Source organism: Protopterus annectens, chromosome 1.part0 (assembly GCF_019279795.1).
Source record: "Protopterus annectens isolate FY-2018-M chromosome 1.part0, PAN1.0, whole genome shotgun sequence".
In the NCBI taxonomy this organism is placed as follows: Eukaryota; Metazoa; Chordata; order Ceratodontiformes; family Protopteridae; genus Protopterus; species Protopterus annectens.
The window spans coordinates 1,928,518,146-1,928,541,691 of NC_056725.1; the positions used below are offsets into that span (position 1 = coordinate 1,928,518,146).

Here is a 23,546-nt window from a genome sequence, read left to right on the forward strand (position 1 = left end):
CTGTACACAGGGTGCACTTCCCAGGAAGATGAGGTAATCTGTATGCTTCTTGCATAACTTTTTCAGTAGTAGTAAGTGGACATACTGGCCAGCTCCGCCTTTTTTGCATTAGTTGTAAGATTTCTGCAAACCTGGTGTTGGTGGGGAGAAATAGAAGAATCAGCCTTGAATCCTTCTTTGGTATCTTGCTCAGGAAACTCGCAGGGAGTCAATATGCTTCCTCTTACATTATCTTTTTCTATGTCTCCTCGATGAGTAATCATCTAGCAGGAAGGCACAGGGGCAGATTCAAGCTCAGGCTCTCTTCTACAATTCTGATGAAGACTCTTGGACCTTTTAACCAACTGTTGATGTTCTCAGAGATTCATACACAGGGCTGGAATAGTCTCTGGGCAAGGTTGGTACTTAAACAGGCTCAAGTGGAAGAGCCAGGCAGTTGTGTGGTGAAGGTTACTGTTAGATACTGGAAAACAGGTTATTTTATATTAAGACGTACTGTGTATCTGTCTCTTTAAAACTGATTTTTATATTCATTTTTCTGCATAACACCACTCATCTTTGAATATGTAACTAAACCTACTGTACAATGAAAGGATTCATGCTGACATAAGAAAGATTTACTTCTAGGAATGTGCTGGGTACAGTGTGTATATGAAATGGTATTTTGTCTAGGAAACCAAGGTGGCAAGAAAAAGTAAAAACAGCACACACATAATTCCATCTACCTGGCAACAGACACAGCAAACAATGACAAGCTTTAAAAATGATTGCTGACAGTGGCTAGACATCTCATTTGTATATGATCACAGTAAGCTGTGCTTGATTTGTAGTTTACATGTACTTGTATTTTACATGTGTATTGATTCCTGCTTTGAGTTTTGACAATTTATTACATCTTGCTTCATATGACAGCTAGTGCTTATGGTACTTATGGACATAGCTTTATGAATATACCCTGGTATCATCTAAAACTGTTCAAGTCTCACCAGTATTTAATTAAGCCGCAACATCAAGTCAGAGACTGGCCTCACAGCATTTGCTGGCACAAAGGCACCCAGCATTGGGAACTCATCACTAAACTATGCCAACACTGGGGCAGGCAAAATAATGGCACAAAACCTGGACACTGGGTGCTGCAGACAATGCCATTCTGGAGCCCAAGGGGTCTCAAAGGCAGAAAACTCCAACCCCGACAGCCTCACCAAAAGTTACGGCATTAATATCTACTCCAAGCCCTCAGCCTGATGATAGTTAGGGACATTCAAGATGGTCAACACCTAAAGAGGGATTGATACTATGGCCATCAGCATCAGTGACTGCACTGACAGGTTAGTAATAAGCTGTAAAAGTGTTGGCACTAGCAGAGTACTAGGTGGCCTCAAAGTAACTAGAGCTGGAACTAGGAACAGGAAGTAGGCTGAAAAAGAAGGTTAGGTGACATTATTCCTACTTGGGCTAAAACAAGAGATGTAACACAAAAAAGCACCGAGTTCCAAATGGCAGTAGTGCTTCCACCAAGTTTATTCCTCAGATACCACTTGAACAGGTTAAAAACAGAATAAAAATACTGTCACTTGTTAAATAAAATGACTATGAGAGTAAACAACAAAAACCATAAATGTAAAGCTCTTTTCGTCCGGATTGTATCCGGACTTAAGCTGAAGAAGTCCGGATACAATCCGGACAAAAAGCACTTTACATTTATGGTTTTTGTTGTTTACTCTCATAGTCATTTTATTTAACAAGTGACAGTATTTTTATTCTGTTTTTAACCTGTTCAAGTGGTATCGGAGGAATAAACTTGGTGGAAGCACTACTGCCGTTTGGGACTCTGTGCTTTTTTGTGTTACAACTGTTGGAGTATCGTTTATTGGTGCTGGTTTGTTCTGTTTGTTAAAACAAGAGATGGATAAGATGAGGCCTAAATAATTATGTGCCTGTAGCATAGATTTTGGCAACTTCACACAGTCAAATATTCTGGGAGATGGACATATGTAAAGAAACACTATGTAAAGACCTGACAGAAGGGGGCCTAGAAAGGCCCAGATCTGGCAAACAAAACACACTACCCTGTTTTGAAGACTCAGATCTAACATACTTAGAGTGGTCTTCCACAGCCTGAACTGTCAATTTAGAAACAGCAAACTCAGTAGAAATATTCCTTGGCATCACTCCTGTGAGCTTTACGAGCTGTGGAAACTCCTCTAGAAGCAGATACTTCACATCTCTTAGGCTCATCTTCCAACGTAGCACAGAGTCTCACAACAGGGAGAAACTCTGCCTTGAGAGGTGGATATATCTGAGGTGTCATCTCTGGCCAACAAATATTTCAGAATAAGCTTATTTTTTCCCATCAGTTAAAGTTCTTTTTTCAAAGATTTTTATACATCTTTCAGCCTGTTTTTTTTTTGAGGAAACACAAAGAAGCATTTAACATGTCTGTCTTGAGATGGAATTTTAGATCAACATAAATGACATTTTTAAATCCCCAAGGTTTATTCTTGTTAAGTAAGGTAAGTCTAGCAAACAACACATGGGTCAAAACATTAACCATGACAGGAAGGAGAGAGCAAATAATACTCAGCAGAAAAGCTACAACTGATGATATGGCAGCAAAAAGTTTTTAATGCAAGCAGAGTGGGTAAACAATAGTAGCAAGTAGGTCAATGAGAGAAGAAACTCAAACAATTCCAACAAGTGCAAATAAAGAGAAAAAAAACAGAAATTTCTCATGAAGAACATCCAAAAGGTTCAATGCAATCAAGGAGTCGTAAAAGAGTAAGACTAAAGTAAACAAAGGAAAGTGAACCCTACAGCCATTTAGACTGCCTCTAGACAAAGACAGTAATAGTAAGCACATCATTACGGATAAGGGGTAGTGGTTATAGCCTTGCATGGTTCAGACTTGTGATGACCAGAGTATTTTAGTATTAGCACTGAGGAGGATGAACCAGACCATGTCAGATTTAAGACTACTGGAAGACACTGCCTTAATCCTGTGCAAAATATTACTGGCTATTTCCACCATTCTAGGAAAGTCTATTCCTAACAACACACTTGTCCCCTAGGCTCTGAACTTGTCTGTTACACACACAAACTTCAAGTAAATGACAACAAAGCAAACCAAGCAAGGTTATTTTGTCTTATTGATCATAAGAATGGGTGGAGTGCGTTTACAAAGAAAACCTGGGAAGAACAGCATCAGACATAATAAATTTACTGAATAACTGCACATTTTTAGATCCAAGTCAGCCCACATCTTGTTATTACTACTTGCCGGTCTTCTCTTCTCATTACATAATGCAATACAGATTGCACAGCACATAAGTAATAGTACACAAATTGTTTTTGTTCAGAAAAAGGATACCATGCCTCCCACTTCCAAATGTCAGTGGGAATCTCCAGCGGTCTAATAAACATTCTGTAACAACATTCAGAGAAATTTTGTTCCGGATCCTGATGCCACACAACTCTATAGAGCTTAATGCATCAAGAAGAATGCACCTTGGGAAATAGAAAATTTAAATGTAGATATACAAATGAGGCAGTGAAAAGGCCCCTGTAATGAAAAGGGTGAATATGTTACATTAGCAGCTAGAGAATTAGCCAGCTACAACTTGGCAATATGAACACTTTAGTTTGTTAAACCTTTAATTACACATTTACGGTACAGAGCAAAGAGAACATTGCTGTTTGAGGTGGGCAAGGTTTGCACAGTACAATCTTCCTGCATAGCTCTAAAATTTCTAGATAAGCAAATATTTCTTTACTTAACTTTGTTCACCAGGATGTCAAGCTGGGCAAAGCCCATGTTCAACAGATGCTAAAGGAGGTGAGATCTATAAAATAATGCAAACTTATTCAGCAATATATGACCAAGAGGTGTGGCATCAACAGCTCAGCAGAATTTGGCCAGAGGAAATAAAATAGACTGAGTGGCAGAATGGAACTGCTGCAGGTTAGAGGACGATCCCAGCGTGTAGGACAAGGAGAAGCAAAGGATGAGGTATGCAGGGAGGTGGGCAATGTACAGTAGATTAGATGGCTGGTAACAGGGTTTTATATGGTGCAAGCAAGTTAAACCCAATACAGCAGATACAAAGGGGAATCCAACTATCCATACTGCTTTGAGTCTACACAAAAAAACGTAGAAAGATAAAGGCCTTGGTGGCAAGTAAGGAGAAGTACTACAGTGTTAAGAATAGATTTCCTGTTCTGTTTCAAAGAGGATTTTACACACTGTCTTCCATATCAAAAGTTAAGAAGAACAAGCTAGCTGTCAAAGATGCACTGGTCAGTGAAAACAGAAAAGAGCTGACACTTTGGGATGCCTGCTAATAGGAGGCATCAGCTTGGACAGTCTGACCCTTTCCTCCTAAGGCCCCAGTTAAGATACAGACTCCTAAACAAGTAAGCACATATGGGCAGATTTTATCAATGCCTGGGGACTGGGACCCACAGCTTGGCTGGGCAGACCACTACAGTCATCTGAGTTGAGTAGATTTGACAATTCAGAAGATCTGCTTACATTTTAAAATAGTCTGCATGACTGCAATTACTTCCATGATCTGTCCTCTGAACTCCCCTGGTAATCTGAGTAAACTGGCAGGTTAACTGGTTTAACCGGTCACAAACAAATGCATGGCTACAGTAACTTTCTTTCAATATATGTTACGTAGATTACTTTATCTGGTTAGTATGAGCATGAATATGCCATTCATGTCAGAACATAACTTAAAAAGCTATTGTACTCATTAGAAAATATTATTAAAAAGGTACAAGGTCTAAACACGTTCTGCACTGACTGACTCAGAGCCCTGTCACTACACTCGGTATCCTACAGACTGCTAAGAGGTGACCTGTGCCTGGCATACAAGGTGTACTCTGACGCATTACTGATGGATTTACTGCACATCAGCAAGTCAAACGGCATCAGAAATACTTGATCTAGGGATCTAAACCTCGTCTTCAAGATCAACAGAATGGTTTGGAGGGAAAGGTATTTTTCACATTGGATACTGCTGCCATGGAACAAACTCCTCATCCACATAATACAAAGTTCATCCCAGTCAGTTTTCAAATGCAACTTGGATCTTTGGATGGGAAACAGAAATTTACCTCAGGACTGCCCCTGTACTGCTAATGGGCAAGTGCAGCTCCTAAAAGCTTTATCCTATGCATGGGGTTCCTCAAATTATATATGGTATGATCCCAGTTATATATGGTATGATCCCAGTTATATATGGTATGATCCCAGTTATTCTCATTAGGGGTATTCTATAGTTATCAACCATGGAATGGGCAAGGCCAATCTAGAACCAAATGGGACAGCTTACTTTGAGCACAAAAATGGAAATTGGCTAGGCTTAAAATGGGCCACAAGGGCAGCTAGCCTAGTACTTACCTATGAACCTATGAAAATATTAATCATTGCCATCTTTGGCTTAAACCACCACAAACACAGTGAGTCTATGGCAGATTATGACTACCACAGGGGCAGAGCAGAAACATTGGATAAAGTTAATTTTCATATCTTCAAGGGACATAAAGGTAGGAATAAATGCTACTCGTATGAATAAAATAAGAACGTATGTTGTTACATTGTATCTTTTCCCCCTCATTGAACATTATTCTTACGTCACACTGAACATTACATTATTCTTCCAATTAAACATATGCTGTTTCAAGCATAAGGTTATGTTTTATTTCAACATATCAAAGAAGATAAAGGTATCTATTTCCTTTCTGCTTGCATAGTGTTTTAACAGGATCCAATAAATCTCTGTGTAAACATCCACCCCAGTGGAACAATGTGACAGGCTTACAAATGTGAAACTAAATGCCTGCCAAAAATGAGAAATACTGTTACAACTATGTGCCTCTTTTCATACAGGGGGAATGTGGCAGCTGGGATATTCGCCAAGCAAATGAGAAACTGGAAACCACGTGGATACTGAGGTTTCCTGAAAAACTGCTACCCATATGCTTCAAAATTACTGACATTCAACACAAGTTAAACACGTTATCTTTATTCCTTTATTTTGCCAGAGATGTTGAAAAAAAAACATACTGAACTGATAGCAAAGATTCTCACTCTAGAAAATAAATGTTGCCTTGCACAGTGCAACTATGATTAACAGAAGCAAACACTGTAGACAAATCTTTGTCAAATGTAAAGCAGTTTAAATTACAAAGGATTACTTTATACATACATCAAACAAACAGCAGGCCAGAAGAAAGGTCTGAAATAGCAGTTATGAAAAGAAAATGTAGAAGTTAAACCCCATTTACACTTATATGTACTTCAGAACAAAGCTACATTGCATTTTTGTTAGTTTTAATTTCTTTAATATGCAGAGCTCTGAAAATATGTTCACAACACAGACTTCTGTAGTCTCCTGGATATTTACAGTTCTTTGAAGAAAGCCACAGGCAATATAATCCAACCACAACTCCACTATTCTGCATTTTGATGTTAAACTGTAGAACTTCAGACATTAACAAGAAGTCAGGTAAGAATGGATAGCTGAATTCTGTTCACTGTAATTCAGTAACCATGACTTCTCTAAATGAAGTGAAAGTTTTAAAGCAGTACAGGCCAGCAGAAGCTAATCAACTAGTCCTAAGATACTGTACTTACATCACTTTTCCTGAACTTTGCTTTCAGACTCTTCATTGCAGCAGCTCAAACTCCCAAAGCTCTGCTTCTTTTTCAAATCCTGCAGCTAGAACACCAAACAAGAAATTATTCTCATAATTCATGGAAACTGCACCAAATTCAATTACATAACATTGTTGATTTGACTGATGTTGCAGACAAGCATATGAGTGGTTGTACATAATGTGGTAACAGTGAAGTAAGTACATTTCTTAGTAATCCTCAGTGATGGATTCCTAAGTAAAAGCCACACCAGCATTAAGCACTAGGCTTGCTTGAATCAGAATTCCAAGCTAATTGAAAGAAACTATAAATTCAAACCTTGTGCTTTTATGGTGACTCACACTCCTTCACAAAAATACGTAACATACACACCACAGCAATTCTAGACATGGTTCTAAATCAAGTAACTGTAACTGACGCAATAGGCTGATGAATTTGGCTGATCAGTCAGGTTTAACAGAATGTAACAAAAACAGTAAGTAATTCAATGACATTTTAGTAAAGGCACAGACAGATGTGAAACTGGGGAGCAAAAGCAACTTGATAAACTTGTTGACGGTCTGCCAGTTTGTAAACAGCATTGAATGAAATGTAAGCTAATTTTCCTTTGAGAAGCATTTCTGCAAGATCAGAATTCTTTAATGTGTGGTAGTTTCAGGTTCCAAATCTCAGAGTCTGACGTACATTTGCAAGAATCAATGAATTTCAAGTCACAATAGAGCGACGCTACAGTACTATTTTAAACTGTATATTGTTTATATCCTTATATCTTACTTGTTTTATACTTTTATATAGTCACATTTCTTGTCGAATATGTTTATATTTTTCTGGAGGTATTGTATCTGCCCAAGGGCCCAGATCATGAATGAAAAGTTTCCCAAGACCAGTTAGTTCATTTCCCAGCTTAAACTCAATACAGTAATGCACGGGTCTATATTAGAACACCGAGCATTCAAAATGTCGAGTGTTCTAATATCGAACCCTACCAATCAAAAATACTAAACATTGAACATTCAGAACAGCAAATTTTTTCCTAGGGAAAAAAAAAAAATCGCTGTTCTAAAACACATACACACAACACTAGCACACCAAACAAACCGCAATCCACACACATACACCTAAACTATTAACCCTAACCCTACACTAAACTATACACACACCACTAACTATCCACTTACCTTAACCCAAACCCTAAAACTAAGGACCCTCACTATCGCACACTCACCTCACCTGTGCCCTAACCCTAACTCACCTACCATGCCCTAACCCTCATGTCCACACAATTGCACACATACCTAACCCACGCCCTAACCCTAACTAACCTAACCCGCACTCAATCGCACACTTACCTGAACCCGAACCGTAACTTTCCACCAGAGCACTGAAAATACCGAAGAAACAGAAACGATCAACCAAATTCTTTCCCTAGGAAAAAATGTGGTTATCTGTTTCTTTGATATTTGCAGCGTTCGCCGAAAACAGGTCGATATTAGAGCACTCGACATCTTAAATGTTCGGTGTTCTAATACAGACCTGTAATGCACACATAAAATATATAAACAGACTACATCTTCTTATAAAAAAATAAATCAAGTGGTACTGTTTTATAAACTGCAATTGCTATCAGCACTTCCAGAGTATCTTCTTCAACTTGTATACAAAAGAGGTATCAAAAGATAGTTTGAGAAATGTCATTATAAATAGCAGATCTAGACAGCGTAGCTCTATGAAAAGATTGTGGCTGAAAACAGCCTGCCAAGTTAAATACACCCACCTGGTCACCAAATATATAAATAAAATAAAAAGCACAATATACATAGATACAGCTGTTGTGTCAGTTCTTGATGGGAAACCGCTTTCTAACATGATTACTTCAAGGGTAAGCTGGCATTTTTATTTTGGTTAATTTTTTGGTTAAACAACTTGTAAGAGTTACACAGCATACAGCTGTATTAGGGGAAATCAAACCCAACTCTATTACAGACTTTTAAAATACAGACTGCCTTGGTCTCAGTCCAAAAATGTTTGAAACAAGTTCCCTATCATTTTCAAGACCAGTCACATACAACTTTAAATCATGTACTTAGATTCTATAAAGCTTTAGAAACTTGTTTATCTGTCTCAGACACTTCATGGACACACACTGCACCATCTTTCTAGCTAAGATGTTTTAAATCTTTTTTGGCAAGACTCAAAGATGTTGAGTAACACACAAAGTAAAGTAAACTTTAAAAAGTACTAAAATACCTACATATTTTGACAAAAAAAAGGTCTAAACCAGCATGCAGACATGTCAGTTAGCAGCCTAAAACGCAAATGCAGCATATTGGTTAATCCCTTTACAATTATCCATTTTCAAATGCATTGTTCTAATGTACTATTTCTAGCTATTTCTGCATTTTGTATATAAATGTAACTCCAAAATAGTTTGACATGTTATGATATTTTCAAGGAAAGCTATTGTGACAATTACATACAAAACTGCCTTAGACTGTGTTCCCTGCTTCAAAGCTAAAGGAACAGTTTCATGTTAAATTTTAATAAAAATACGAGTTTAATGTCATTTTTATGTAAAAATACAAAGGAATATATACACTAGTATTGTACAGAAATACATCTACTTTTTAAGCCTAAAGTCATAACACCACCACGTGACTATTCTTTTGATTGTTTTTATATATGCTATTCTGAAAAGAACTGATATCCACACACTATTTTAAACTGGACAGTTTGCACAAATGTTGCAATTTCACAGTTTCAAATGGCCATCCATGTGTCTTAATTTAACCCAACCGACAAATATTAATATCTCTAATTTGCTTCAAGATATACTTATATTTCAGGGCAAGACAGCTGGATGGTTAGACTTGCACAGAGGCTTGCATGAGGTGTTAGAAATAATGGCAAACTAACAGCTGAACATTAAATAAGTATGTCTGTCAAACCAAATAACATGTACACATTTTGATACAACTACATGTAAAAAAAAAAAAAAAAAAAAAAAAAAAATAAAAAAAAAAATCACTTAAAAAAAGCATGTTTCTGCAGGAAAACACACACACGCACATGCACAAATCTATGGTTTCTATTTATGATGTAATAACTCCAGGTGGGTCTACTTTACATCAACAAAATGCCACTTGCCCGAAACCTGTTTCATTGAGACGAAAGCACCGACAGCAGCAAAACACAGATGTCCCGAACACTGACTGTTCACTCCAGGTAAATAACTGCTCGACCATCCGAAACAAACAAGGAAATAGCAGAAAACCAAACCCACCCATGTGGGGAGCTGTGCACCCCACACACCCCCATGCCCCTAACTAAACATTCCAACTCTGAGATCGCACTACCGTGGGGGTAATGGGCAAAAAGTTCAACAGGATGGCTGAGCGGTTACTTATTTGGAGTGAACAGTCGGTGTTCCAGGACATTGATGTTTTGCTGCTGTGTTTTCATCTCGGTGAAACAGGTTTTGGGTAAGTGGCATTTCATTGATCTAAAGTAGACCCCTCTAAGCATGCATGTACTGCAGTCCTCACCCTGAGGAGGACTCATATAACCAACTTTAACTGACAATAAGCATGATGCAACATGCCAGACTGCAACAATGAAATATATGTGAAATCTGAGATTTGGTATTTTCATATAAAAGGCCACATAGGTTCATAGGAGATTACTAGGCTAACAGCTTAAGGGTCCTTACAAGTCTAGCCAATATAACCTGAAACAAATTTCAAAATATGACAGTATGCCTACTTCTGGTATTAAAATATGCAAAGGACAAAATGTACTAATTTACACCTTATACTGTTTGTGGGGCACCGCAGTACTCGGACATGTTACCCCCCAACCACTCGACAAACCTTAAAAGAAAAAAAGTCTGACAGCTTACAAGCCCTTATCAAGGAATTAACATTGTGAGTGCTTACTAGGCAGTTTAAAACAAAAGCAGAAGTTTGACAGTTGGCTTCCAAGACTTAAAATACAAAATTACGATCATGATTGCTTGTTGGAAAGTTTGTAAAGTAACTAAACAGTCAGTTTACAGTTGGACAGTTTACAAGCTGTATAATATGTAAATGAACACAGTCACTTAGTGACAACCTGTAAAATGGCTTCCTTACACCATACTTTGGTGCCCAGGACAGACTTCTAAACCACCCAACACCTCCTACGGCACCGGCAGTACTGCAGTGCTTGTTTACAGTGCCATGTCATGAGTTGTGTTACAAGTCTTTCAACCACCTGAGCTTCAAAGTAGTTACAGGCCACCTCGGTTCTGCTACACCAGAAATGGTTATGATGGAATACTCCTAAAGCATACTGTAGGTGTGCTGCATGAATGTAATTCTACATATATGCGATATTAAGTATATATATTTTCATTAATAGTTCCATGCTGATTTTAAATTTAATTGTGATATTAATTATTGTACCCAATTAGTTGCTGTGTCATGTGCTCTTATTATAAATTCACTGTTAGTTACTTATTAATTTATACTACACAGTGAGGAAGGGAATATGTCCCAAAAGTTTTGTAGATTTTAATTCTGTTGTATTAAAACAAACTCGTCTTCATCTGGATTCATATGTCCCGTTCTTTTTGCTGGTTGTATTGATTGTTATAGCATTGACTAGGTTAGTGCGGTCTTTTGTACCCTTTTTCTTGAGGTCCATCTCAGAAAGAACACATGCACAGTCATAAACAAACAGAACATCCACACGCTCAAACATATGTGCGCTCATGTATACATATGTGCGTGTGCATTGTATGTATACACACACACACACACACACACACACACACACACACAAACACAAACACACACACACACACACACACAAACACACACACACACACACAAACACACACACACACACAAACACACACACACACACACACCTTGCAGCAACTGACAGTATTAACCAGTTCACCTATCCCATGTCTTTGGAAAGTGAGAGGAAGCCAGAATGCCCACTGAAACCAGACACAGACAGAGGAAGCATGCCTCTCAACAGAGAATAAAAGCCAGACAAGAACTGAATCAGACATCCAACCACTGTAAGGAAGCAATACTAACCAATGTACCACTGTGACAACCACATTAAAAAAAATATGAATTCACAGTTTGGATTACAGAGATTTCCCTACTGATAGTGGAAAAGCCTCGCTATGACTACCCTTCTCAGCAAAGGAAAATATCCTGCTTTTATGACAATGTTGTAATAAAGTTCCAGACTGTCATCAAGACTCTGCAATTTATCATGTACTGAAAGTTTACACAATGATTTTTATACTAGCAAAACATAATATGAAGCTCTTTTCCATGGCAAAACACTGCAGAGCCAAAACTTCATTCTTTCTATTTGGGGAAATGGAGAAAACTATTAATTTAACAGTCCTGATGAACTATAGTAACTCAGGCAGTCACAGATCAAAACAGTTTATATACATTCCAGAAGCTTGCTAAAACTTTGTGTGGTTTAATCCTCAGTGGATCGTTTCAGATGAAGCTTATTCCATTGTAAAAGTCAGCTTATAAACTTTCAAGTATTTGCTATATTTCTATAAAGTAACAAGCTCTTACAATGATATGAAATGCAAAGTAAAAAGATAATTTTGTTTTCAGTGTCTTTTTACTACCTTAAAAGAGAAAAATTATCTTTTGCAAGGTCTATCAAATGACAATCACAAAATGAGTATTTGAAAGTGTTGCAGCTATTACTGCTGGCTGGTAAATGTTTTCTTATAAGATCACTAACTTTCAGTACAGCGGATCCAAATTTTCAATGTGCCATGTACAGCACCTGCTTCATGCACTTTTATGCTCTTACTGCATCATTTCACCATGAAAGGCAATTATGCACAGCAAATATAAACTCTTACCTCATAAGCTGTGAATCACTCTCCGGGATGCATATGGCAATGCCAACACAGAGTTTGGCAGGTAGAATCCTGAGATGAGCAAGGTGAACATTTATGGAAAATTAATTTACAACTAGCAAACGTATGAGGATACAATCTGTTCCAGATGTTTTATGCTAGGGAAAAGAAATGGCCCGAATAATTTTCTCAAAAACCTTAGGTAATATGACCACTGTATGTTTTGTATTCTCAACTGCATTTCTAAAGTTGTCTCTGTTGACTGGTCACCAATCAATTTTCTTCAATTTGTTCTCCCTGCACTGAATTTACTGACTAGGAAATTTCTTTTGAAATACATCAAGCATGGTCCTTTAAACCAGATTATGATTAACCATCCTGATTGTAAGTAGCCAACCCCTTTTCTTTGTAAACTTGAGCACTCAAGGACCTGAACAAATTATAAATTCCTGAGACTGAGAGATCATTTTCATGTTCAAAGGAAACACAGATATTATCATAAAAGGAAGGGGGGCACAGCATACTGCTATAAAAGTTTGCAAGGATCTCTTCTCAGAAACTCTAATACTTTCCTGAAGAGTCCCAACCTTCTTTTGTACGGTTAGCACACCTCTTGGCTTTCCTTATTTTTATTTCTTTAATATTAGTGACTCATGTTTATGCTTATTCTCTAAATGTTCCTTCCTCTTCTTTAGTAGAAGGCAGTGCGATTAAAATGGCAAATGTGCTCACTTTGCAGCTGCCTCTCTTGCTAACTTTTAAGCCTGTTTCATTACCAAAGACCTTAAAACTTCTTTCTTTCTTGTACCTAAGAAGATGGTTCTATCATTTGCTGCTTCTGCAACTGCTCCGGCTTTAAGACCTGGATTAGGCAATTTCTACTAACTGGTACTTTTGCTCTACTTTCTTGACGTTTAAACCAGGTGTTTTCCAAGTGTCTGTATTAGGTCATTTGGTGCTTACACGGTTAACCATCTGTGGTTATAGTATGATAATGCTATTCAGAATGTGCATATGTTCTTGTTCAATAAAAATATCAACATTTCAAAAAGCATTTTCATTTCCTGTGGAGTCCTTTTCCTTATATAATTTAAGTCTTATTAGTAGCAAAACACACACACACACACACACATATATATATATATATATATATTTTTTTTTATTTTATTTATTTACTTGACATTTGTTGACTGGTTTGATCTGACTGACAGATATACTTTTTCAGCTCAGACCCAAGGAGAAAAGCTCCAAAACACATATTGCAAGAGTAAACAACATAATAGGTAAAAGGTAGTAACAATTGGTAAACACAATAGTCATATTATGGTTTTCTATTTACATAGTCACTGAAATGAAAATACAAATACAAACAAAAGTCACAGTACAGTTTCATCCTAAGCATAGTCACAGTATTAATTCTTACAGATGTAGGAGTATTATTAAAACTTAGACTAAAAAGAGTATTAAGTAGGTTCAGTGCAGGAACAAGTCCTAGAGTTTAATAGAATGTCTTTTAATGTTTTTTTGAAACAGTTAGTGTTGGGAGTTGATCTTATGTGGGGGTATTCCAAGCAGTGATTACAGAGGAGTTTGCCATTTGCCAATGCTTTTATTGGGTTTGTAGACCTGCAGGAGGTGTTGCTCTGAGCTGCACAGTTTACGGTTAGGAGTGTAAGGAAAGATTAGGGATGACAAAGAAGGACACGAGTGATGATCGTTTAAGATGGAGTGATGCGATGCAGTTGAGGCAATAGCAATTAGTGGTGAAAATTCTAGCCAATAAAGGTTTCTAGGGATAGATACTGATGATGTTAGCTGTATGGTTGCTTAGCTGCAAATCTAGCAATTTTGATTATAGGTGAGTTCAAGTTTTGTCATCAGATTTGCTTGAAGGTTGGTGAGGTTTGGGGCAGCATATAATAGTGTGGGTAGTAGATAGGATTGTGCTAGCATAAGTTTGTTTTAATTTCTGAGGAATCTTTTGTTTCTACAGGGAAGGCCTAGTTTCTGAAAGATTTACAGTTTTGGATGTGAGTCAATAATAACCCCAAGAAGTTTACTGTGACGTTCAACCTTGACAGTTGCGTTGTTAAGGAGGGAGACAGTAAAGGTGGCTTTGTATTGTTGAAGAGACTTAGGGAGGAACAGGAGGAGATTAGTTTTGAGTTGAGTAGGAGTTGGTTGGCTGTCAGCCATTTCTCAAATGAAGAGATTACTGGGTAAGGGAAAGTAGGTGGGGGAGATTGTCATAGGCAGAAATAATTGTGGAGTTGTCAGCATATTGAATTAAGAAGGAGTTAGGACAGGAGAGATTGAGTTTATTACTGAAGATATTGAATATGAGGGGTCCCATGATGGAGCCTTGGGGAACCCCTGTTTGGACTTGGAGGAAAACGAAGGTTGCTGAGAGCCATCTTACAGACTGAAATCTACTGGAGAGACAGCTAGAGAAACAGGAAAGAACAGAATTGGAGAAATTAAGACTAGAGAGTTTGGAAAGAAGTAGGTTGTGGGAGACTGTATCAAAGGCCTTTGAGAGTTCAAGGAAGAGACACAATACAAGTTTATTGTTGTCTCTAGATCTTGAGATAGTTTGTGTAAAAGATATTAGTGTGGTAGATGTACTGTGGTTAGGGCAGAAGCCATGTCGGGTTTGTTTGAGAAGATTTTCTTGTAAAAGATGAGTGAGGAGCTGTTTATGAATGCATTTTTCCAGAATCTTTGATAGAGGAGATGTAATAGCAATAGGTCTGTAGTTTGAGGGGTCGGTAGAGTTTCCTCCTTTACGAAGGGGAATAACATAGGTTTGTTTCCAGTATCAGGAACTGTGTTTTCTTGAATGGATCTGCTGATCAGTATGGAGATGGGATGAGCTTTACTTTTAGCAGCTAGCTTAAGGAATAGAGGAGGTAAGTTATCGACTGAAGGGGAACATGTTTTGAGTTTACTGAGAAGAGATCAAATATAAGCAGTGGGGGATAGGTTTACGAGAGAAAGAAGTTTTAAGAGAGGATGAAGGCAGAGAAGTAGAGGGGTAGGTATTAGTATCTCTTTTAAATTAATTTTTATATGGCGTAGATGAAGGAGTTAAGAAGCGTAGAAGCGTCTAAGGCTGAGGTATTACGGGAGGGGTTAGGAGTAGAGGGGTTACCCGGGTGTAGCAGGCTGTTGACAGTATTCCAGAATTTTTGGGGGTTAGAGTGGGGGGGATTCTTGTGGTTTAAGATAATTTTTTTGTCATGGTTGGTGTGCTTTTTAGCTAGATTATGTAGTTCTCTATAATTTTGAAGATTGGAAGGGGATCTGTCTTTTTGCCAGTGTTTCCAGGCGATATCTCTATTATGCATGAGGGTTCAAGTACTTTGAGTAAGCCAAGGAGCATAGTTGGATTTAATTCTTATTTTCCTAAATGGGGCCAGGGAGTTTAGTGTGTTAAGAAAGATGCTACTGAATTTTAGAAAGGCTTCTCCTAGGGTGAGGTCATGAAGGAAGGACCAGTTAATTGGAGAGAGTATATCGTTAAAGGTATTGGGGTTGACATTTGAGAGTTTCCGACTGTCTTTATATTGCTGTATATTTTTGTGTGTGCTTCAGCAGGCGTCAAACTATTCTCACCTGTTGTTCTTCAAAAGGACAGCCTAATGAAACTACACTTTCTTTCTTTATTAATTTTTACTTTAAACATATACTTCTTCATACAGATTGGCATCATAATTGCCCCTTTCCTGCATCTTCACTAAAACTTAAATCAAAGCTGGAAGTGTCATACAGTAGATGTCTTTCCTGTAAGAACCATCTTATACCAAAACATCTGGCACTTGGCTCAGAGGATTACCTGTTAAGGAGCCGCCTCCTACAGTCAAGGGTACAGGATCTGATTCCTTCCACCTGCATTCGCCTCATGTCTAGCTCTGAGCAGGTAATTTAACCAGACATTTCTCTCAAGCGGTGCCAGCAGACTTATCCAGTTAACAAATGAATAAAATACTAAGAAAAAAAATGATTAAATGCTGCAGAGTCTCTCTTCTTACCTCTGCTATTTTAAGGCAGTTGTATTACTTTTACTAGTAGGTCTGACAGGCCTCACTTTTATGTTATTTACTAATGCATTGCCAAATTTGCTGCTGGCTTTTCATATCTCTCATACTGTTATGGTTCTATACTATTTGGCTGGCCTTACAAAGCTTACAGGTTTCTTCAATACATTTGACTTTTTATGGCATGCACATTGTTACTTCTGTCTGCTAGGGGACATTTTGAGGGTATTACTATATACTTTATTCCTCACAGACACCTATGAACCAATTACTGTACTCACCTTTAAGCATGTAAAAAGTACATTTGTGTACACTTACCATAAATGTAGATGTTCGAGTGTTCTCACTGCTGCAGTCATCACCATTGGTTATCCATGCTGTGGTAACCCTCAGTCAGTCCGAATACCAGAGTCAAGGTTTTGTGCGTCAGCTGCTGTCGCTTGCTGGGTGATGACAGGTCGTCCGAGCTATAAAGGAGAGCAGGTGACGACATTACCTCAGTACCTCACTGCAGCAGTGAGAAACGAAGAATATCTAAAAATTTTTCTTCTTCTTGTCTTATGGAATCGTCTTCCAGTGCATCCCTACAACTATACTAACTTCTCAATGCTGTTTGATGGCAAACACTCAGCCACAGCAGCTCACACACCTCTCAGCCTCTTAATGCAGGACATCTGGACAAAGCCTAAAAGACTGGGGGAACAAAGGCCCCAAAACAGGGACAGATTTTAAATATTGCTCATATAAACTTAGAAAGTTGCTAGGATAACAGGTTTTGTGTTAGCATGCATTCTGTTAAGGATATAAATTCTGAAACTGAAATGTGTGTCATTATTTAGTGACTTCAATCCTAAGTGATTTGACAGAAAGCCACAAATTTAAAAAGGAACAGACCAAACACAGGTGGTAAAAACCTGGACATTCTGTGAAAATCTGGACAGTTGAGAGGTATGGCAGCTTGTCAGAGTCTTCACACCACTTAATCTCTCTCATGCTACTTCTATTAAACTACTTGCAGTATATTATTTTTTCTGCTTGAAAGTAAATTCACTGCTGTGATTTGTTTTTCTTTGACTTAGTCTTATGTAAATGTACAGTTAAATGGAAGCGTTACACTTTTACTCTGAAAAACTGTGTTTGACAAGTGAAGCCTACTCAACAACAAAAGTAAAAAAATAACCAAAATGCACTTGGGTTCATGTACTTATTTCCTTGTTTCACTTTCACTTGAAAGAAAGTTACTGTTTGTCGTTTTTGCATTTAAGTTACCTGTAACACATTGCATTTAAGTTACCTGGCACTTGCTCACTAAAGCAATTATATAAGTCAGCTCTAAAAAATTAAAAGCACTACACCCTCACAAACTCCCCTTGAGTACCTTGTTCCCCATTGGCCCTTTTTTTCAATTATAAAGGAATTCCCAATACTATTCTAGCATGTCCAAAGGTCAGTTGTCAATCTCCTCTCCGGTCCAGCTGGTGAATCTGGGAATCTTGAGGCAATGTTACAACTGCCTCATGTACACAGACAACCCTCTCCTCCTCCCAACAAATTCCAACACATGTGAGAGATGCAACCATATAGCCAAACTGGAGGCTAAGCTCTCTCAACTCAGTACTGGCGTAACCAGTCAGGAGGAGAAGGAAACCACACTCACTACAATTCCAGTCTCACATAGACCTACCACGACAACAAACCAAACACATAATCACACAAAAACATACTCAGAGGCTCTAAATAAAAATCTGCCTAAGCAGCAGAGACCTCCAAAGCAGACACCCAAGCAACCGCTACCCCAAAACAAAACACGTGCAACACATAGCTCACAAAGCCAGTGTGCCGAACAGTCACAAACCTTAAGGTTAAACAACACACCTGATACACTTGTAATAGGTGACTATCGTCAGGCACACTGACGTCCCGCTCACCAGGCTGAACAAGGAGAAGGTCACGGTGAGCTGCCTGTCGGGCGCTAGGATCCGCCACATAACACAAGCACTCAGGTCACTCCAAGGCAAGTACAAATATGACTCAGTCATTGTCCATGCTGGTGTGAATGACCTGAGACGTACCTCCCTGGACTATATGAAAAGAGACACAGAGGAGCTCTCTGAGCATGTAGCCCAGGCCGGTATGACCCTGACCTTGAGTAGCATCTTACCCTCACCAAGAATGATGCCACAATATGAAGACAAGATGATCAATTTCAACAATTGGCTTAAGTGTTGGTGTCATTCAAAAGGGATCCAATGCCTGTCAGCCTGGGATGACATGCTCGACAAGCCACGATGCTTTGCTAGGGACGGCTTGCACCTGTCACCCCTGGGCTTTCGGATATTGGCAAAGGCTCTTGCTACCCCCATAGTGCCTTTTTTGGGCAAGGCTGAAAAGACAAACCCACCTCCATAGGTATCACAAGGGATAAGAAGCTAAGAGTAATGCTACTCAACGCCAGAAGTCTAAACCTCAAGATGCACGTACTCGAAATGCTCCTTAGCATGGAGAACATCGATATCTGTGCAGTAACAGAAACCTGGTTCAAGGCTCCCAAGAGCACCCCAGCACTACCAGGTTATACCTCATACCATGCTTTTCAGCCCCAAAACTTGGACCGAACCACAAAAGGAGGGGGAGTATCAATATTCGTCAAAGATACCCACACCTCCAGGTTGGTGGCACAGCACGAAGCATCAGAGACTATCCATGTGCAACTAACTGTGGGTAAAACTGCCTTCCAGTTTATAGCCTGCTACAGACCACCCTCCCAAACACAGGAACCCCACTTGGCCTTCCTGAGAATACTGGAAAATATGAAGGTCTCTCCAAACACCATTATATTGGGCAACTTCAACTACCCAAACATAGACTGGGAGCATTACTCTAGCTCCAACACCCTAGCCCAAAGATTCCTAGAATTTATAAACTCAAAATGCTATGGAACAACTTGTTACCATTCCCACAAGAGGGGAAAACATACTGGACCTGATCATCACCAACATGGGGACACTATGCTCCAGACCAGAAGTGTATCCCTCACTGGTAAGATCAGACCATAAACTAATCTCACTGGATATTCACATCCCGACCCCACCCCCTGCCCAAAAACCACAGTGAAAAACTTCTCTAAAACAAATTTCACATGCCTCAAAACAGAGGCGAAATCCTTCAAAGCCCCCGGGCCTGTGGAAAATACGGCCCAGACTGCAGAATCCTTTATAAACGCATTCTATGAACACCTTCAGGAATGCATGGATCATGCAATCCCAAATAAAACCAAGACCCAATCCTCCAAAGGCAGACGTCCTGTCTGGTGGACCCCAGCCATAAACAAACTATACAATAGAAGGAGGAAGCTACTACATGATAGAGCAAAATCCCCAAAAGGGAAGGCATCTCTGATCAGTATTAGCAAAAAACTAACGGCACTCATAAAATCGTCTAAGGCCAGCTTCGAGAGAAAAATTGCACAGGACACTAAGGATAATCACAAGGCTTTCTTTAGTTATGTTAGGAACCTGGGTGGGAATTCCCAGATATGCTCAGAATTAGTCCAAAATGACAAAAAATACACCGAGCCCACAGACATTGCCAACATCCTAGCTGACAGGTTCAGTGCAAACTTCTCCCCTCTCCCACCAAAAGGGCAAATATCTATCCCAACAGAGTGCTGCCCCTGACATCTCAGATGCTCAGGTAAGAGCCGCCTCTCCAAAGCAAAAACACAGCATCAATGGGACCAGATGGTGTCCCGGCTGCGCCCTACATGAACTCCAAGAAGAGCTAAACCCAAACATAAAACTACTGTTCAATCTTAGCCTTACTACAGGATATGTACCCAAAGAGTGGCGTGCAGCAACAGTGGTCCCTCATCACAAAGGTGGTGCCTCAACGGATCCTGGAAACTATCGCCCCATAAGCCTGACTAGCTTGGTCTGCAAAGCTATGGAAAGGATCATCATGGACCTCATAAATAAAGATATTGGGGACCTACAGACACTGGATCCTACCCAGTTTGGCTTTGTTAAGGGCAGATCCTGCCTCTTAAACCTGGTCGATTTATTTGAAACAGTCACCAAGGCCATTGACGAGGAGAGGTGGTCCACACAGCCTACCTGGACCTCGCAAAAGCCTTTGATACAATACCCCACTCGGGCATTATAGATAAGCTCACCAGCTTAAATATAAACCCCTATGTCACTAGATGGGTTGCAAACTGGCTCAAGGACAGAACCCACATGGTTAGAATTGCTGGAGCCATGTCAGACTCCAAACCAGTTACAAGTGGCGTCCCACAAGGCTCAGTCCTGGGACCTCTCTTGTTCGGTATATATTTCTCGGCGGTACAGGCCAACACGGAAGGACTGTGGCTGACCAAGTTCGCAGAAGACTGCAAAGTGGACGCCATAATCAACTCTCCAGCCGACACAAGCATCCTCCAAAAGGGCCTCATAGAAACAGACAACTGGTGCCAGAGCCATGGCCTCAAGCTAAATGCCAAAAAGTGTATAGTCATCCCCTTTGGCAAAAACAAAGTGGCCACAAATTACCACATAGGTGGTAATCCATTAAGTGTGGAAGAAGTAATTAGGGACATGGGGACCCAAGTTGATAGCAATCTCTCATTTGACAACCACGTGGCCAAAGTGGTTAGAAAAACAATTTATATAGCCCTTCTAATCATGAAAGGGTTCACATCTAGATCAGGGGAGGTCATCGTACCTCTTTACTCATCCCTCATCAGGCCCATAATTGAGTACAATGCCCCTTTTGGGATGTACCTTACCAGACACCTGCAGCAACTGGAAAGACCTCAAAAGTACCTCACCAAGAGGATCAAAGGGCTCAAACAGATGCCATATGCTGCCCGGTTAAAGAAACTCCAGCTCTACTCAGTGGCATACCGCCTGCTCAGAGGCGATCTGTGCCTGACGTATAAAGCCATGTCCAACCCGGAATTAATGGACATACTGCACCTCAGAAAATCCAAATCCCATAGAGCTACGCGCTCGAGAGACTTGAACCTCAGCACTGAAATAAATAGGACATGCTGGAGGGACAGATTCTTAACCCAGAGGCTCCCTTCACTCTGGAATAAAATCCCAGTCCAGGTTAGGCAGTGTCCCACATTGACCCTCTTCAAGAGGAATCTTGATGAGTGGATGGCTTATAAATGCCCTAGGGCAGATAGCCTAGTATGAACATATGAACCTAATACTCATACCTTTAAATGTTTATCTTTTGCTGTACAATATGCAATATAGTCGTTTATGTTAATAATATCACAAATGTAACAGAAAACATGCTTCAGATCCAACCAGGAAGGCTCATTATTATCTCAAAAGCATTTGTAACATTTGCTGGCTCCAGTGTTGCACAGGGATAAAGCACTGATTATGATCCACACAAGCAGAGTTTGAGAACTGCCTTAAAAGCCAGCTGGAACATGTGCGGGGGGGGGGGGGGGTATAGCCATATAACAGGACAAATAATCATTCTTGTTCGCTGCCAGGTGACTATCCCTCTTGGTCAGCTCTTGTGCACTAGCAAAGGGGAACAAATGAGCCAGAAAACCAAGAAAGCATCTGATGGCATCAGGCAGCAGTGGCAAAAGACTATAAAAAATGCCCAACCTTTTGCAGAAGGGACTATTTTACACCCAGTACCTCTCTCAAATGCATGATTCTCTTATGCAAGTTACTTAACCCGTAGAGTATATAATGGGCATAGATGCCAATTTTATATGCAACAGGGAGAGACTTCAGAAGGATGGAATGTATTACACACATCACCACACTCTTGTGTGTGGTAAAGTATATAATGTTTAGTGTATTCCTTCAAAGATTGTTCACAGATTATTAGGTCTATGCAGCAAATATTTTAAAGTATATTAAACTTCTATATTTAAACAGAATATGCCTAAATAATACTTTACAGACATTGTACTGTACTGTGCTACTCCGTTATGCTAAACTACTTAGCTCTCTCTCTCACTTTTCTTTTACTTTTGTATTTGTTAATTAGCTAGGACTGTCTGCTTTTGACGTTTCAGCTGTTGGAAGCGTACTATGTTACTTCTGGGTATCAAACTACTGTGACATGTGCTACATTTAAGCAGGTACCAAGATCTGATTATTGTATTACTCGTGCACTATTATTTGCATTTATTATTTTCTACATTTATTGCAATTATCTGCTATAGGGCCTGGATCACAAGAGAAGAGGTTCTGAGGATCAGTTCACTTACCCAATTAGAAAATGTAATCAAAATTAGTGAATTAATAATACCCTCTTGTAGCTTAATGTGAACTTGCTTACTTATGACAGTATTTCTCCATAAACTTAACGATGCTGCATATGTCTGTATTGTGCATATATACATAAAATACTATAGATATGCATAACACACAAACATATATATATATATATATATATATATATATATATATATATATATATATATATATATACACACACACACACACACACACACACACACACACACACAATTACAAAATACATGCTTTAACTCACAAAAGCAGAAGGGCATACACATCATTTTGACAAACTGCTTGCTTGAAATGGAACACATTTTCCATTTAGTCAGTAGATGGTGTGTGAGCAAACAAATAGCTTACGTCTGTTTACTGCTTACTACTCTTAAGTACAACTTCTGAACAAGAACCATTTTTGCAGAATGAAATACTTGTATAGAAATATTGCTGAACTACTGCTACATCAGTCAGACTGACGTGGCTTTTAAAGTTCTCTCTTGCATGAAAGAAATGTACCTCTGCATAAAGCTTGACAAGTACAATCAATTTTTACTCACATTTTAATAGCTTATTAATTACTAAAATATGCCAACACAAAGCCATTTGCTTGCTTCACATAGTGAAAATTATATCCAAGAATAAATAAATAAAAATCAAGAACTATACTTAAAGGAAACACTTAAAACAAA

At 39.1% G+C, this 23,546-nt stretch overlaps 1 protein-coding gene across 1 annotated transcript in view; it reads right to left on the bottom strand.

Annotated features, from left to right (window-relative positions):
* The window catches only part of RAI14 (retinoic acid induced 14), a gene marked incomplete in the record, with an annotated part of 1,743,343 nt that overhangs the window by 1,218,751 nt on the left and 501,046 nt on the right, over positions 1 to 23,546 (bottom strand). The window contains 1 exon segment of the mRNA XM_044070211.1: positions 6,641 to 6,725. Within this exon segment, the coding sequence (XP_043926146.1) occupies positions 6,641 to 6,676 (36 nt within the window).